Source organism: Bidens hawaiensis, unplaced genomic scaffold (assembly GCF_021521415.1).
Source record: "Bidens hawaiensis isolate Kalapana, Puna unplaced genomic scaffold, B.hawaiensis_p1.1 tig00018414_1, whole genome shotgun sequence".
NCBI classification, from domain to species: Eukaryota; Viridiplantae; Streptophyta; class Magnoliopsida; order Asterales; family Asteraceae; genus Bidens; species Bidens hawaiensis.
In genome coordinates, this window is record NW_027492778.1 from 20373 (window position 1) to 38720 (window position 18348).

Consider the following 18348-nt stretch of genomic DNA (forward strand, 5'->3'; position numbering starts at 1 on the left):
AATGCTATTTCAGGTATTTTTTTTTAAATCCTGGCTAAAATTAGAAACTATTGGTCAAAATTGACTATTTTGATAATTGTCCCTAGATTTTAATGCAATATGCCTTTTCTAATTAACCGATGCCAAAAACAATAAGTATAGCTGACATGTATATTAATTTAATAAAGAAAACGTTTTTTAACTAACATGTTTTGACATAAAACCCGTTATAATATGGCCAATTTCAACTTGAACCCGTCTTGACCCGAACCAAATTAACCCTTTTTTGAATAGAACCCACTCAAACCCAACTTGTTTGCCAGACCTAAAAGAGCTTTATTTTAATTGAAAAAACAGGCAATGTTGACTGGTAAAAAAATTCAGGTGTTCGATTCACACAAACTAAAACATCCTTTAAAAATTGCGCTCTTCAAGTATAAATGTATTAGCATCACGCAAAGAGTTCTATCTCTATGCCAATTCGGTTAAGAGGTTGCTAGGTCGTTCTTTCTTTAACTCCATACACATCGAAGTAAAACATGAAGGAACATACACGAGTCTTATATATTACACAATGATTTGGTGTTCGTTTATTACAATAAACAATAATTTGGTTAAGAGTTTATCAGGTCGTTCTTTCTTTAACTCCGACTCCAATAAATGTCAAAGTAAAAAAGTGAACTGCCATACACGAGCCATACATACCACAACAATTTGGTTTTCGTTCATTAGGTCGTTCTTTCTTTAACTCCGATACACATCAAAGTAAAAAAGTGAAGTAACATACACGAGTATTATATATAACGTAACAACTTGGTTTCGTTTATTATTACAATTATAGTAGAAAAAAATAAAGACTCATATAAATATATAGAAAATAAAAAGAATTGTGACCTTGAGGTGAGGTCATAAACAGTTCTATATAGGGTACTAATTTTTCAAGTAGTGCTTATATAGCACCACAGGAATATAAATTACACAAACCAAAATGAATTAAAATTTAATTATACTTAAGCTAGACAACATGTCTAAACTCCACCTTCAAACGGTGGCCGTGTGCGGTGGCCGGTCGCATCAGAGAGGCCGTGTGTGGCGGCCTGCTGCCCTCCCACATAGCCGTGCATTCTTTGGGATCGGGAACTCGTCTCTGATGGACCCCGAGTTTGTGTAAACGCGTAGGTAAAATTGCTCGCCGAGGTATTGGCGGGCCCAAAATTCCGTCCTCACATTCCACATTCCCACGTTATCGAGTGCGACGTAAATCGCTGACCATGATTTTGGGTATACCTATAACGCATATTTAAAAGTTAGTTTTTAAACGTATCAGAGCCAAGCTTCTCGTGAGCTACTCGAGCCTTAAGAAAAGCTTGTTAAAAGCATAAGGCGTGCTCAAGCCTAAATAAAATATTGTTTAACAAATGAGCCGAAGCTTCACTTATTGAGGTGACTTGCAAGCATAGACGAGCCTATTATATATACAACTTTTATTAAATATATATAATTTTATAACAAGTATAATTATATAATAGTGCTGACAAAAATAACTAAATAATATATAATAATGTTATATATAAAAATTATAATCAAAATATGTATAAAAAATAATTATAAGTATATAAAACTTCACTTGAGCCGAGCTCGGGCCTTGGCAGGCCAGGGCTTGGCTCCTTTACTTAAGCTTGACCCATTTGTAAGTAAACGGGTTGAAACTATCACCACTAAACAAAACTAAAAATGAAACGAAGGACAAACCTGAATTGTGCTGCGTGCAACACCGTCCCGAAGGTTGTAACTGTTCCTGCTCGCTTGAGTCCATTGTCCGCCATCCATTCTGCATTTTAATAAATAAAACCAAAAAAACTTAAATAAAACATGTAACATAAGAATAATAATCAAATAAATCACTTTCAAAATGTAACATAAAACATGTACTGACCCGACAACGAAGAACTGGTAACCATTAATGTGATAACTGAGAACAATGTCGGACGGATTCTCAAACACAATTTCGACATAAGCTCTGAAATCTGCGCCCAAAACCGACGTGTCTTGATAAAGACCGCCACCCGTTGGTCTATCAGATATGCTTCCAACACGAAAAACGCCTCCAATGTTGAAGTAATCAGCAAGCTTAAGGGGAGTGTCAGCGGGCTTGAAAGAGACGCTGTTGATCCCGTATCGTTGCTTGCCATCAACTTGACCCGAAGAACTTTGGAGGATGATGGTTCGGCTTGTGTTGATCATGCCATAATGGTATGAACCTTGCGGGTTCGGTCTAGGCCCGCTTGCTGTAAGATTGGTCCTGTAATACTACATATGTTACATGAAGAAACAATTTTATGTACTGGACCTCTAGGACCAAGCCTAACACCGGGCCTTTGGGTCAAATATTAGGATTATTTCAACTTTTGGTCAGGGCCTGGTATTATTGGGCCTAAGACCAGCTTTTGGCTAGGGCCCATTGGCTATTTATGAAAGTTCACAAGCTTAAAGATTACATTATATGGTCGTAAGGATATGAAAAACGGACCTGATGGATCGGGCCTGGTTAAGAGACCAATCGACTTGAATGGTAGGCCCACCAGGGATTGGGCCGGATACTTGTCCGGCTGAGTTGGCATAGTGAAGGACACCAGTTGTTGTGAGGATAGGAGTTGTGAACCTAGACGACACAACAATATAATAGTCTTGACCGGGTTGGTCGGCTGTGAACAGTACAGAATAAGATTGTCCACAGTGAATGTCTAACGAAGAATATGTTTGTTGGACCGTATGTGTTCCCTCCACTTCTACTAATTTCATCTTGTGGTTTTGAATGCGGAAGTTGAGCGAGTTTTGTAATCCCACGTTCGATATTCTTAGCCTGTACGTTTTTCCTGTTTACCGGACAAAATAAAAACATTACATCGAAAATATATTCTCATTAAAAAACAAAAAACATGTAACTTTATTAAAAAGATGTTTAAGCAAAGACTTAAATAGTTAAATGCATTTTATGAGCATAGAACTTAAACTAAGAGTTTTAAGGAATATGAATATTTGACATTTTCTAACTAGTGTAAAATTTAGTTTTTAAAAATTACAAAAAAAAATGATGTTAAGGTTGATGTTAGAATAAATAATTACTCAAGTCTAACGGCTAACCCGTTTAAGCCATCTTTTACAACCAACCCGAGCGGGTTAAGGTTGATGTTTTTACATGAATAAAAATACATAATAGGTTCAATGCAAAACCTGTAAACCCGACACGATTAAAACATTTACCTTGTTCAACATTGAAATAGGCACCGCCTGGTCCACGCCCATTGATGAGAATGCCATCAGGGAAAGGTATTCTATGGCCTCCATCTAGAACTCTTTTCAAGGTCTGCAACAATTTAAATCAAACCTATAAATTTAATGAATTCTCACTGGATATTTAAATCAAACATTTATTTTTTTAATCTAAGTTTTTTTTTAAAATAAAAATAGTTGAAATGCAATGTTTATCTGTTTATTGATAAATTAAAAAGAATATGAATGCATTTTGTTTATATATATGTAGGTTATATTAACTATCCATGCATGTGCATCTATACGATTTGAAGTTAGAACCTTAAAACATATAAGAAAGAATAAGTTTGATGGTTTTTCTTATGTAGGTAACATACACATTTGTATTGACAAGTACAAATAAAAATATGAACCGTTGATAGAATAATAATAATAACAATAATAATAATAAAGAATTTTTGTTTCTTGTTTTTGTTCACAGTAATTTAGTGTTCTGTAATGAACTTAATCCTAAAGTTGCTTACATTAAAAGGCAAATTTTATGAGTATGGTACTTTAGAAATGCAAGTGTTAAAAGTGTAATACTTAAAATTTGCCAATAAGGTTTTATGTTATATGTATCCGACGCTCTATTAATATTAAATCTCCGAACATTTTTGAAAAGTGACACTGATGTAGAAATCCCGGTTCGTGACCATCGATACTTGTATCTAGTACATTTTAGAACTATGTTATGCAAAATTGAGATGGTGTAATCATAAACTGGCCTACCGACATTAAATGTAGAAAACGACAGAAAAAAAAAACAAAAACAAAACATAAAAGCAAGACAAAAGTGAGTGTGTGGGCCTGGGCTTGGAGTAAGCAGTAAGCTAAAACTGCACATGGATCAAATAAGGTTCCACTAATTCGGCCATCCAAGTAAGTAGGCCCTACTTTATACCATTATTGACACTAAACAACCCATGTGAATATGCAAATGTGAAAGCTATTTTTTATTCATTTTGTTTCCCTTTGACAATTAAACATCACAACTTATCAAATGCCAAAACATCATATGAATGATTTTAGGTTTTTTGTAAGAGCCATATATAACAAATCCTCATTCGAGTGAGACGTCTTAAAATTTATTATCATGTGCGGGTGGGGAATGTTGCACTCGACCATTTGAGGAAGATGTTGCGCGAGAAAAGACAATTAAAAGAAAAACTAGAAACCAGCCTATCGACTGCTTTGCTGTTTTCTAGGGGTGCATTTAGTGTAGCATTTATAATGAATCTTCATTTGAGTCGTTTGTTGGACTTTTTATTTCTAAAACGAACCAAACAAACACGAACACATATGTTCATGTTCGTTTATTAAGAAAATGGGCATGTTCAAACTCATTCATGTTCGTTTGTTTAGAACCTAAATGAACATTTCACAAACATTCGGTTCGTCTAGAGACCTTTTTTATCATTTGCCTGTTGGGATGTCAGGCCCCACCTTCTTGAAAAAGAAAAAGTTGTCAAATGCAAAAAATATATATGAATATTCTATTATAAATAAATAACTAAACAAATAAATTGGCCCTAGCATCAACTACTTCACTATTGCTAGGAGTGCATTTAGTGTAATAATAATTTTCAGATATCACTGTGAACCAACCATTAGGCTGAGGGGTGTGGAGCTTGAGAAAGGGCGCAAGAGGACAACCACTCGCGCCCCGGGGCGCGAGCACCACACCACCGAGGCGCGAGAGGGGCGCGAGAGGGGCGCGAGCGCGGAAAAAGAGGCAGGCGCCAGGGGGTTCGCGGGACAGGTTGAGCGTGAGGGGCATGGGGAGTGGTGAAAATAGCCGTTTGAAAGATAAAATGAGCCGTTGGCTCTTAATTTTTAAAAAAAAAAAAATTTTTCTACTACTATATATTACCCATTTTATACAACACTTTAACACAACTTCAAAAAACACCAAACTTACCCATTTCTTTATACAACACTTCCTATATATTACCCATTTCTTTCAAACTTTTTTAAAAAAACCTTTACAAAATCCTATATAATACCCCTAAATCAACCCATTTTTACCATATCAAACACAACTTCAATCTCCAAACAACCCATCGTCCCATTTTTTTTTTTAAAAATAATGTCATCGTAATCGTCTGATTCCGACTCCTCCGAAGAGAATGATTTGCTTCTTCATGTAGGGGGAGTTTTGACCGCAGCCGTGGTAAATCTCTTGCAAAATCAAGCCCATCAACCCCGACTCCCGAGGGTTAGAGCACCACCTCGTGATCGTGATCGATCGGGTGCTAACGATACTTTGATGAGGCATTATTTTAGCCCTCAACCGGTATACGCGGAGTCGGATTTTCGAACTCGTTTTCGAATGAGCAGGCAATTGTTCACGCGTATAGCGAGTGATTTAGAGGCACGGTATCCCTTTTTCCAACAAAGGGAGGATGCTAGGGGTCTTCCCGGTTTTACCCCTCTTCAAAAATGCACGGCTGCTATCCGTCAACTAGCGTACGGCATCTCGTCGGACGCTTTGGACGAGTATTTACAGATGTCGAAAAGGGTTGCACGTGAATCCCTTCATTTTTTCTGCCAAGGTAAAAAACATTAATTTTACTTTTTATTAAATATTTATTAAATTTTTTAATATATATTGTACGTAGGAGTCATATCGACTTACGCTCGGAGATATCTGCGTAAACCTACAACGTATGACATCCAACGCATATATGAGGTGCACGAGGAAAAACATGGTTTTCCTGGGATGCTAGGTAGCATCGATTGTACACATGTTGGATGGGCTATGTGTCCAACGGCCTGGCGAGGTCAGTTCCACCGTGGTGATCATGAAGGGCCGACCCTCATACTTGAGGCGGCGGTGTCACAGGATCTTTGGTTTTGGCATGCTTTTTTTGGTGTTGCTGGGTCAAATAACGACCTTAATGTTATCGATCAGTCACATTTGATCAACGACCTTATCGACGGGGTTGAACCACCTCAATCTTTTGTTGCAAATGAAGAACTCTTCAAGTACGGGTACTATCTGGTCGATGGTATTTACAACGAATGGGCTGTGTTAGTTCAAGCTTTTACAGATCCAGTCGCCGACAAACGGAAGTATTTTACGAAGAAGCAAGAGTCTGCTAGAAAAGATATTGAAAGAGCATTTGGAGCTATAAAAAAACAATATTATGTTCTGGCGAACCCGATACGTTATTGGACTCGGGAGAGGATAATGGACGTCGTCTACACGTGTCTTATCCTACACAACATGACGTTAGAAGACGAGGGCAAAGCTATATGCCAAAACTACCAAGGTGACATTCCGCCACAACCGTCCACAATCAGTGATCAACAAAAACTTCATAACATAGCAAATATCAAGAGCCGTGAGATACACGGGGATCTTCGACATGAGTTGGTTGAACATTTGTGGGCGACGCGACCAGAGGATCTTGTATTAGATTAGTTTTATTATTAAATATTATTGTTTGTTTAATTTTTAGTATGTTTTTTTTATTATATGAATTTTCAAAAAAATGTGTGTTTTTTTAAATAATTTCTTGTTTTTTTAATAATACGTTTTTTTAATACATTTATAAAAAAATAAAAAAATAAACCGCTCGCGCCCCCTCTCGCGCCCCTCCACACCATGGCCCGGGGCGCTATCACCACTACCAACACCCATCTTATCAAGTTTCTCTCTCTGCCACACGTCACAATATTATTGGCTGGCGCCCCCACTCACGCCCCCTCTTGCGCCCCCCACACCCCTCAGCCTTAAAAGAAATTTAGGCGGGCCCATAGGCCAGTGTTTTTTATATCATTAAATTATAGCAGTGGGGCCCAGTGTTTGTCGTTTAGGCCCAAACAAGATCGCAATAAAGTGACGGTGACCCAGCTGTAGTAGGCCACTCTATTCAACCCAAAAAGCGACAATGTTTTACCTCAACATAATCAGTAATCACTGTCAAATTTTTATTTTTTTTAATTTGGTTTTACTAATATATATGTAACTATCCATTTAAAAAGTAAAATGTTATTTTCGCCTATGTGATTCACCTCTCATAGTTCACTTAGCTTAAATTGGAATTTCAGGACTAATGAGCCCCCGTCATTTAATTTTGTTAACGGTTTTGACCTCTACGGCTATAAACTACAAATTTCCTTCAATTTTTTTTCTATTATTCTGTTTATCACTTTTATTTTGTAGATTTGACTAATGTTTTATTAGTTAATTAACCAAGTTATTTATTTTATTAATGTATATATTTCTGTTATGCTTTTTTGTTTAGTTAATTTATTTTTGTTTATTTGAATAAGTTAGATTTCTTTAAATTTTATTAATTAATTAAGCAACCCTTTTTTAGAAACATATACCTTTACACTTTTTTATAATTTATTTATTTTCGTTTGTTTTATTAATCTATCTACTTTTATCATTTCACAATTGTTAGTCTTTTTATATTACTTTATTAAAAAAAACTACGTCTTTATTATAGTCCTAGATCCGAAACCAACTAAGTTACAGATTATATACTATTTTACGCTTATTTTAGACACTTTGTTTCAAAAAAATAAATGAACTATATTAATCAAGTTCATTATAGGTGATATATAATTGGTTATTTTTCAAAGTCAACTAAATATTATACTTAGTATTAGATCAATAATTACCATTTTTAAAACAAAGATAATAAAGTAAAACTAATACAAAATAGTTTCTTGTTAGGTTTTTGAGTAAATTGACCAATAAATGAATAACTAAAAATCACGCCACATAAATGAATATGTAAGTCTACCAAAGTTGACTCGATCACAACTCAATAATGCAATAACTTTGTAACCGTGACCACCTCGATTCGTTCGGTGCCGTATTAAACTATTTATGACATAAAATAAATAAAGCTATAGTTTAATCTTACTATTATTAGATACCTAAATTAGTACATCTATATGCTTGCCATATTAACTTTTGCATGTGTTAAGTTCATATTAATAAATATTTTAACTTAAAACAATAAACATTACTTACCGTGTGGTTAGCTTTGTACCAATCTCCGATAAGAATAGTATAATCTCCAGCGGGTTCATCAAAGGGAACGGGGATTCTGGGACGGCTTAGGATTCTAATACCTCCAAAACCACCGGCGGCTTTATGGAACGCTAACGAAGGAAAATAGTAAAAGCTTCCTATCTGATCTTTCACTTGGAGAATGTATGTGAAGTTTTTACCCGGTGGAATTGGGCATGTTGTGCCATAAACTCCGTCTTCAAATGAATTCCTTCTTTGCTGTATTCCATTCCTACATTATAATGTTTATGTTTACAAACTAAGATTTGTTACATATCTGATATAGAAGGTTTCTTACATAGTTGCATTCACTAAACAAAAGGTAAAAGCAAAATATTATTATAACATGTTACAACTATATACCTAAAACAACATGAAAAATAAAGTTATTATGCTTTGGTGTATTAACTTTAAAGTTAAAACAAGCAATATATACACATATAAAATCTGATCTCTAATACCAACAAATACTGTATGTTTTATCCGTAAAAATAAAACTTATTAATATGTTTTTATTGCACAAACAAGGTTTTTATGGAAAACGATTGTAATATCACTTTCACTCAAAACACATTTAATCGTTATGCTCTCTTTAATACATAGGAGATGCGTTCAAAACACATTAATGATGTGATATTAAAAAGGGATATTATGTTTCAAAGTAAAACGACTTGTCACTATAACTTGTTTCTTTTTTTTTGATCTCTTTCAAGAGATAGTCACATATATTGTAAATATTTACTTTTATAGAGTACATATTAAATAGGCAATAAAAATAATTAGTTGGCAATAATTAGTTGTTTTTATATACAAAAAATGAGGAAACATATAACTCTAAGGCTGAGGGGTGTGGGGCTTCAGCGGGGGCGCGAGAGCCCATCCGCTCGCGCCCCGGGGCGCGAGCACCACACCACCGAGGCGCGAGAGGGGCGCGAGCACGGGAACCAAGGCGGGCGCAAGGCCGGTAGCGGGAGGAAAATGGCGTAAAGGTGGCTTGGGAATGCGTGAAGGAGCCGTTGGGATGAAGAAAAGAGCCGTTGGGCTCTTTAATTTAATAAAAAAAAACTTTTTTCTTCCTATATATAACCAATTTCACATAAATCAATTACCACAACTTCAAAAAAAAACCCAAAATCAACCCATCTTTCCAATTTTTTTTTAAAAAATAATGTCGTCGTACTCGTCTGATTCCGACTCCTCCGAAGAGGATGATTTGCTTCTTCATGTAGGGGGAGTTTTGACCGCAACCGTGGTCAATCTCTTGCAAAATCAAGCCCATCAACCTCGACTCCCGAGGGTTAGAGCACCACCTCGTGATCGTGATCGATCGGGTGCTAACGATACTTTGATTAGGCATTATTTTAGCCCTCAACCGGTATATGCGGAGTCGGATTTTCGAACTCGTTTCCGAATGAGCAGGCAATTGTTCATGCGTATAGCAAGTGATTTAGAGGCACGGTATCCCTTTTTTCAACAAAGGGAGGATGCTAGGGGTCTCCCCGGTTTTACCCCTATTCAAAAATGCACGGCTGCTATCCGTCAATTAGCGTACGGCATCTCGTCGGACGCTTTGGATGAGTATTTACAGATGTCGAAAAGGGTTGCACGTGAATCCCTTCATTTTTTCTGCCAAGGTAAAAAACATTAATTTTACTTTTTATTAAATATTTATTACATTTTGTAATGTATATTGTACGTAGGAGTCATATCGACTTACGCTCGGAGATATCTGCGTAAACCTACAATGTATGACATCCAACGCATATATGAGGTGCACGCAGAAAAACATGGTTTTCCTGGGATGCTAGGTAGCATCGATTGTACGCATGTTGGATGGGCTATGTGTCCAACGGCCTGGCGAGGTCAGTTCCACCGTGGTGATCATGAAGGGCCGACCCTTATACTTGAGTCGGCGGTGTCACAGGATCTTTGGTTTTGGCATGCTTTTTTTGGTGTTGCTGGGTCAAATAACGATCTTAATGTTATCGATCAGTCAAATTTGATCAACGACCTTATCGACGGGGTTGAACCACCTCAATCTTTTGTTGCAAATGGAGAACTCTTCAAGTACGGGTACTATCTGGTCGATGGTATTTACAACGAATGGGCTTTGTTAGTTCAAGCTTTTACAGATCCAATCGCCGACAAACGGAAGTATTTTACGAAGAAGCAAGAGTCTGCTAGAAAAGATATTGAAAGAGCTTTTGGAGCTATAAAAAAACAATATTATGTTCTGGCGAACCCGATACGTTATTGGACTCGGGAGAGGATAACGGACGTCGTCTACACGTGTCTGATCCTACACAACATGACGTTAGAAGACGAGGGCAAAGCTATCTGCCAAAACTACCAAGGTGACATTCCGCCACAACCGTCCACAATCAGTGATCAACAAAAACTTCACAACATAGCAAATATCAAGAGCCGTGAGATACACGGGGAGCTTCGACATGAGTTGGTTGAACATTTGTGGGAGAGGCGACCCGATGATCTTGTATTAGATTAGTGTTATTATTAAGTATTATTGTTTGTTTAATTTTTAGTATGTTTTTTTTGTAATTTGAATTTTAAAAAAAATGTGTGTTTTTTTTAATAATTTATGAGTTTTTTTAATAATACGTTTTTTGAATATATTTATAAAAAAATTAAAAAAAAATCCGCTGGAGCCCCTGCTCGCGCCCCTCCACACCAGGGCCAGGGGCTCCAGCGGGGGCTCCAACACCCATCTTATCCAGTTTCTCTCTCTGCCACACGTCACAATATTATTGGCTGGAGCCCCCACTCGCGCCCCCGTTAGAGCCCCTCACACCCCTCAGCCTAAGGAAATTTACATCCTTGTTTTTTTATACAAATTTGTTAATTTCACGTGCAAGTGTTGAACTTAGGCCTGCTACAAGCCTACAAGTACTCTTTTTTTTTCTTTTTCTTTTTTTTTTTACTTATGGCTTAAAATCAAAACCAAATTCAAATTCAAAATCTAATTAGCACATTTTAAACATGAATCCAAACACATCACTCTCAAAACAAGCGTTCATACTTAGTAACCACTCAAATCCAAACTGAACCAGATGCAACTTCAATCTCTAGACAAATTGTAACTATTCATATTTTAAAAATTAAAGCAATTAAATTATAAGTAAATGATTAGTTATTACCATGAGATTAGAAACGGCTCGGGTAAGCTGTTGTAGACGTTGATAATGAGATTATCATTGGTAACCGAATGAATATCCGGTCCAGGAAACTGTCCGTTGATCAAAATCCCCTGCAATCACACGCAATGTTAGAAAAAAGTAGGGCGCGTTTTAACTTACCAGAGCTCGAGCATGTGAGTGGTTTTTTAAGCTCAGCTCGGGTCGTTTATGATGAATAATTAATTTATATACTTTTTAATTGTCATTATATATTTTGAAAATAACCTTAAATTTGCCTCAATTAGACTCGAGCTCGTGCAGTATCTTAAATGAGCCAAGGCTTCTTAGCTCTTTCTCTAAAGCTAGAGTGAGTCATTTTTCCAAGCTCAGACTAGGCTCGTTGATTATTAATTAATTAACTAATTGAATTTTATACATTTTTATTTAACTATTTTTAAATATTTTGAGAAAAACCCTTAATTAATTCTAAGCTCGGCTCGAGCAGTACCTTAAATGAGCCAAAGCTCGCCAGTGCAATATGAAACTAAGTAACAAAATTTAAAAATACATTAAGCTCGAGCTCAAAAAAGCAGCTCGAGCTTTGTATTTGTATTGAGTTGATCATGAACAGATCTCGAGCATCTCACGTTTTCACCTCGAGATCTATTCATGATCAATGTAAGAACTATGAAAACCCGAAGAACCCGACCTGTTGACGGACTCCAAGCGGATAAATATCACCATAGGTGACATTCCATGTGAAGAATCTGTACGGGTCTTCAGCTCCGGCAATGGCAGCAAGAAGCGCCACAATAGCAATGCAAACCGCCACGCTTGGGGGCATTATTATTAATATTATTATTGTTCCGGTTGGTGGAAAGTAGAAGAAATAGGAAAGTGTGGGGAGAATGTGGGTGGAGGTGTAAACTTTTAAAGTGCGGTACAGAGTGAGGTGTGTGAGTTTGCCGACTGATGGTTTTGGAGGGAAAATATTTATTAAAATAATGGGTTTTGACATGCATTGCATGTGGCTGTTATCTTGTGTTTTCTTTTTTCGGTGGATTTGTTTTTGTTCCAATTTTATTTTATTTCTTTAATGGTTAATTATTCGAAATGAAGCAATTGGCGTTCTGTTATGATTGTATCGGATGATAGTTAACATTTCAAATACCGCTGTAAATAAATCGAATGTTTAATGATAGTTTGGCAGGAAATAAATGAACGAACATGAATAAGAAATTTCGTTTGATAAGTTAAATGAACGAACGAGAACAGATGTCCCGTTTGCTCATTTGTATTTGTGAATCATTCGGTAATGTGTTCATGAACGTTCATTCATTTGAATTCATTTATATTTGTTTGTTTAATTTGTTCATTGAATATCTTTTTGTATTTGTTTATTATTTATCAAACTCTTTATATTTTTTATTTTTAGTTATTATTATTGTTTTGACAATTAAAATAGACCTCGTTTGTTTTCATTTGTGTTTGTATGTGTCTGTTTACAAACTTAACAAACGTAAACGAACAAATACATTTTCTAAAGGAACTTAATCAATGGAAACAAACAAATACATTTTCTAAATAAGTGAACACGAACAAGAAATATATTTCGGTAGCGTTCGTGAACAAGTTCAAATGGTTAATGAACAAACATGAACAAGAAATCTCGTTCGTTTAGTGTTTTGAGCAAGTCAAATGCTTAATAAACAAACACGGACAAGGCTTCGCTCGATTATGCTCGTTTACAGCCTTACTTTTAAGATCTTTATTGTCTCGAATTCAAAACCTAACTTAAAAAGGTTTTTCTATAATAGTGAGTTTCCTTGTTCCTAGAAGGTTCATTTAGGTGTTTGGTGTAGTTTCATACTTTAATAAAAAAAAATTTATGAAATAATAATAATAATAATAATAATAATAATAATAATAAAAATAATAATAAATCTCTAATATATATATAAACGAAAACCCTAAAATCCTACGTGTTGCGATGTTGTCGCCCCCCCTTTTTATGGAAACCACCAGATTGCTTAATTTTTAAATGGAGGCCTCTCATTGATTTAACCCAAATTCATGGGTATGGGTCTTACTAAAACCATATAGCTCTTAAACGAGTTATAACATCTCATTAAATTAAAAATTAATCTTATCAATTATTTAATATGAAAATCCTATAAAATAGAGATATACTAAAAATTAATATCCTATTTTATTTAAAAAATATATATTATTTATAATTAAGAAACAATTTTATAATAAAGAAAATAAACGGGTAATGGGTATCACCAAACCCAGATAACTTTTAAACAAGTTATAACATATCATTTATTTATGAAACCTTTTCATCATCAAACCCTAAGTATATTATTAATTTTCTTACAATAAATAAAATTAAAATTCAAATATATATATATATAAATATTAAAAACGAATAATGTAAAACAACCCCTATAATACGAGGGATAAAATCTAGTATTATTATATTTCTTTATGATTTTGTTAATAATGGTAACGCGTGAATACAAGAGTTATAAATAATTAGAAAAAAAAAGTTAGAGAATAATATCCTTTTTTAAGATATATTATTGTCGAGTTTTATGTCTAAGTGGACTAAACAGATTTACGCTATGTCTCCGAGCTCACTTAACGAAGGAAATGAAAGAAAATGAAAACATTTCCATTCATTTTCCTTTCCTTTCATTCATTTTCCTTTCCTTTCCTTTCCATCCATTCAATTCCTTCTAAAATGGAAAGAAAATAAATTACACTATAAAACCCTTCATTTTCCTTTCCTTTGCTTTAATGAAACTCGGGAACACACTTATTGTTCTTTCTTTCCTTTAATGAAACTCAGGAATACAACATTTTCTTCCAGAAACATTTTAGCATAAATGTTTGTGTTGTACAATTGTTCAAATATAGCTCATTTTTTAGGAAATAAAATAAATATGAAAAATAGATGCGTGGAAACATTTAAGAATTGAAGAAAAGCGAACAATGGGATAAAATTATACATTTCACAACAATTAGCACATTTTAGTTATAATATAATTTTATATATTTTATGACTATGCAATCATAGTTGTTATTTTCCCTTAACCTACTAATTGTTGGTATATCATAATATAAAATCCTGCAAGTCAAAAAATCCTTTTTCTTACAATTCATACTAGAAAATAGTAAGTAATTTGAACTTGAGATGTCACGGGACATGAATATATATACACTAAAATAACATGTCACCTCAGAAACTCAAGATATAACTTATTATTGCTTAACAAATGATTGGCTGGCTCTAGAGCATATAGAACATGCATTGGATAAAGATGGATGAGATTGACACAATTACACAAAATTGTTACATGCTAAACGCTGTGGGCAGGAATCGAACATGAGTCATATGAAACACCAAGTCTTTTCCTTATTATTTCACCACTAGCTCACTAGCCACCTGAAAATGTGTTACTTGGAAAATCTTGATAAGTTAATATAATAGAAAGTAAAAGAAATAAAAAAGAAAAAGAAAATAGTTACAATGTATTGAAGTGAGATGTGTCGGTGGATGAGGGCAACTATAAAACCCACATGGTGGGTTTGTGTTATTGACTCCGGTTGTGTATGGGGTAATGTGGCAGGTACACCCATGTGCTACTTATATTCCCTCTATATTTTTTTTCATTATTATTTTTAATATATTTACTGCAAACATTTATCAAGTTTGAAAAATAATAAGTGTGTAAACTTTACAGTAAAAAATAAAATATAGTGAATTGTCATGTTACATAGATATCTTGTTAGTCATGAGAGTCGTTTTCGAGATTTTTGGTGTCCAGGATGAACACTAAAAAGGCCTTTGTGTGAAATCTTTTTTTTTTTAAATCGATGAAATTGTGTCTTCGTTGGTGGTTACCGGTTAATGTTTGAGACTTCAAACGCCAAGTAGCCAACTGTTTAGTTCTAGTCCCCGATGTTTAGAACTCTGATTTGTGTGGGGCTACGGGCTTATTCCATATTAGACCTATTATGAAGTTGTAAAGTTGTAAACTACTAGATTTTCTAGTAAAATGCCCTAATTGTTAAGTATTTGTTGATGGTGTCCTGATTTAGCTAGTAACATACCCATAAAATTTCTTTTATACACATAACAAATTTAATAAATTCAAGCCCCTCTCATACGCAATCCTTAGCCGTGGCTGAGGCCTGACCTACTTTTGAGCTGACAATGTTAATGATAGTTAAAACAATATTCGATGCTTATATTATTCTCGATGGGTTTTTTTTTAGACAGGTTCAACATATATTAAACTATACTTTAAACATTGATGATGTGAATGCACATACTTTTTACTTATGTTATTTACAAATTATTTTAGATTAATATTTTATTGTAAATGTAATGACTATTAAAAAATAATCGTATAAATTAAGTAAAATACACAGGTTTGTTGTCCTTTTGAACATTATTTATATATAATCGTATAACTTAAGTAAAATACACAGGTTTGTTGTCCTTTTGAACATATTCCTTACATTAACTACTGTCGTTATACATGCAACAAATGAACAAATGTTCACACACATTTGGATTTTGTGTTTCCCTACGAACATGCCTCCGACCTAAGATGTTTGACTATAATCTCATGTATTTAAGTTGTAATAAAAGAAAATATGTATAATAAATAAATTGATTATGATTTATGATACATATCCGATATACTATTTCGTTTAAGTCACCATCTAGATTCTGGAGTTGTAAACAATCTAAATGAACATGAATCGTTTACATAATTTAAGCAGGATAAGGTTAATATACATATGAATAAAGGCCTGAACTAAACAAACAAATAAAGACACGCATAAACAAACAAATTTTCCTCTTCATGTTATTTTGTTCGTAGTCATTGCTTAATTCGCTAAATGAACAAAAACGAAACTTAAATCATGAGCAAATAGATAAGTTCACAAATAATAATAACGTTCGAAAGCATAAATAAACTGAACAAGTAACAAGACTCATGTTCTCTTATAGTTATATATGAAAATAGAAAACTTAGAAGAAAGTATATTTTTAAAAGAAATTATTCATGTTCTCTACCAAGTATTATTTTACTAGATATATTTTATTGGTTTAATCTATATGTCAAATAAAAGTATTATTGTTATCAATATGCTTTTGAACCGCCCTTTTTGTAAAATTATATTTTATATAAAAAAAAACAAGATGCACATAATAATTCTTTTCATGTGATGTGAGGGAAAAAAAAAGAAAAGCACATGTCTTGTGTCTAATGCAAATTTCAATTATTTGGACACCTGTTTCTTTTTATGGATCTAAAGCTTTTTGATCTAATATATATAATGCCCACGAAGTCGTACTTAAAATTTGGTTCAGACACTGAGGATATATAGACAATATACAAAATACAAAATACTCGGGCTTGAGTCTTGAAAGTAACAAAACAGGGAACCTCTTAGAAAGTTTGCAAATTATAGAAAAGTAAAACCAAAGGTGTGTATACGTTGGTTTTGGTCTAAAACTATAACAGAAAATCGAACTATTGGTTAACGGTTAACCAGAGAACAATAACCATCGGTTATGGTTAATCGAGTGTACATGTTGATTTGGTTCACTCGTTTATGGGCTTGTTAAGCATGTACAAGAATTAGTCGTATAATGTTTGGGCCTAACCAAAATAGGTCAAAGCAATGTAACTGGATATGAAAGTTTGGGCTTAGAATATTAATAACCACTTCTTAAGTTCTTAATAGACATTTCGACTTGAATAATTTAAGATTTATCATTTGACGTAAAACTTCTACTAAATCATTGGTTATGGATCAATTAAGGGTAGTAAGTTAGGTTGGTTAACCGTGGTTTACTTAATTGGGGGTCGATTCAGTTTTGCAGGTTATGGAAATAAGAATAACCATAATTGAGCAGCTAATCTCGGTAATTTTTTTAAAAGTCAAAACCGACCATTGGTTTTTGGTTAGCTTCAGTTATATTGGTTGCAGGGAGCTTAATTCGGTTTTATGCACACTTAGGCAAAACACGAGCGAACCACATTATGTCACTTAAATTTATCTAATACTAACCAAAAAGAAGGGGACACCGTTTTTGTTACCCGAAAACCATTTTTCACCCTCCACAACATCTGCTCGGGTTCACCAATTCGAAATTTCAAGCTGATTGGTGAACCCGAAATGATTGTGACGTTGTTCCGGAATGATTGTGACTACGTTTTATAAATTTAACTGATCATAACTAATTGATGTTATAAAAATGATTTGATCTTGTAGATGGAACTTTCATACTTCAAGTTTATAATCATATTGCTCACTGGCCCAAATCAAAACTTATAAAAAGCTTAGCACATTAGCCCACAACCAAACAATGGGCCTTACAGCCCAGCCGACAATCTTTTACCCACAATTCTGAGTTTTGACCGTTTGTGATTAATGAATTTGTTTGTAACTTTGTGCAAATGGATAAATAAAGACAAAAATGTTAACTAGAATGTCGAGGTGTTAAATGGACCAAACATTACATATTTATTGAAGCATGTTTTAACTATTTATAGTCCGGAAATAAAGGGTTTGTGAGACTGAGGTGTAAACGAGTTGAGCCCGAGCTCGTTTCGACTCATTAAAGGACGAGCTCGGCTTGTGAGTTGTTTTTCAAAGGGCTTGGCTCGTTTATTATTTATTAATTAAATTATATATACTTTATTATTATTTTTATATATTTTGAGAAACATTAAACATGCCTAATCTTGGCTCAAGTTCATGTAGTACCTTAAACTAGCCAAAGCTTGGTTTGAGCTCGGCTGTACAATGTGAAATTTTAAATAAAAGTCCAAGAGGCAAAACTTCAAAATCTACAAAGCTCGC

At 34.3% G+C, this 18348-nt stretch overlaps 1 protein-coding gene across 1 annotated transcript; it reads right to left on the minus strand.

Annotated features, from left to right (window-relative positions):
* Positions 1 to 866: 866 nt before the first annotated feature.
* On the minus strand, positions 867 to 12401 carry LOC143555921 (L-ascorbate oxidase homolog). Its single transcript, XM_077045386.1, has 8 exons — positions 12167 to 12401; positions 11479 to 11588; positions 8285 to 8555; positions 3244 to 3346; positions 2510 to 2855; positions 1916 to 2281; positions 1732 to 1810; positions 867 to 1266 (listed from the first exon to the last, which is right to left on the minus strand). The coding sequence occupies exons 1-8, from the start codon at positions 12299 to 12301 to the stop codon at positions 1054 to 1056; spliced, it is 1623 nt and encodes a 540-aa protein (XP_076901501.1). The 5' UTR covers positions 12302 to 12401; the 3' UTR covers positions 867 to 1053.
* Positions 12402 to 18348: the final 5947 nt, after the last annotated feature.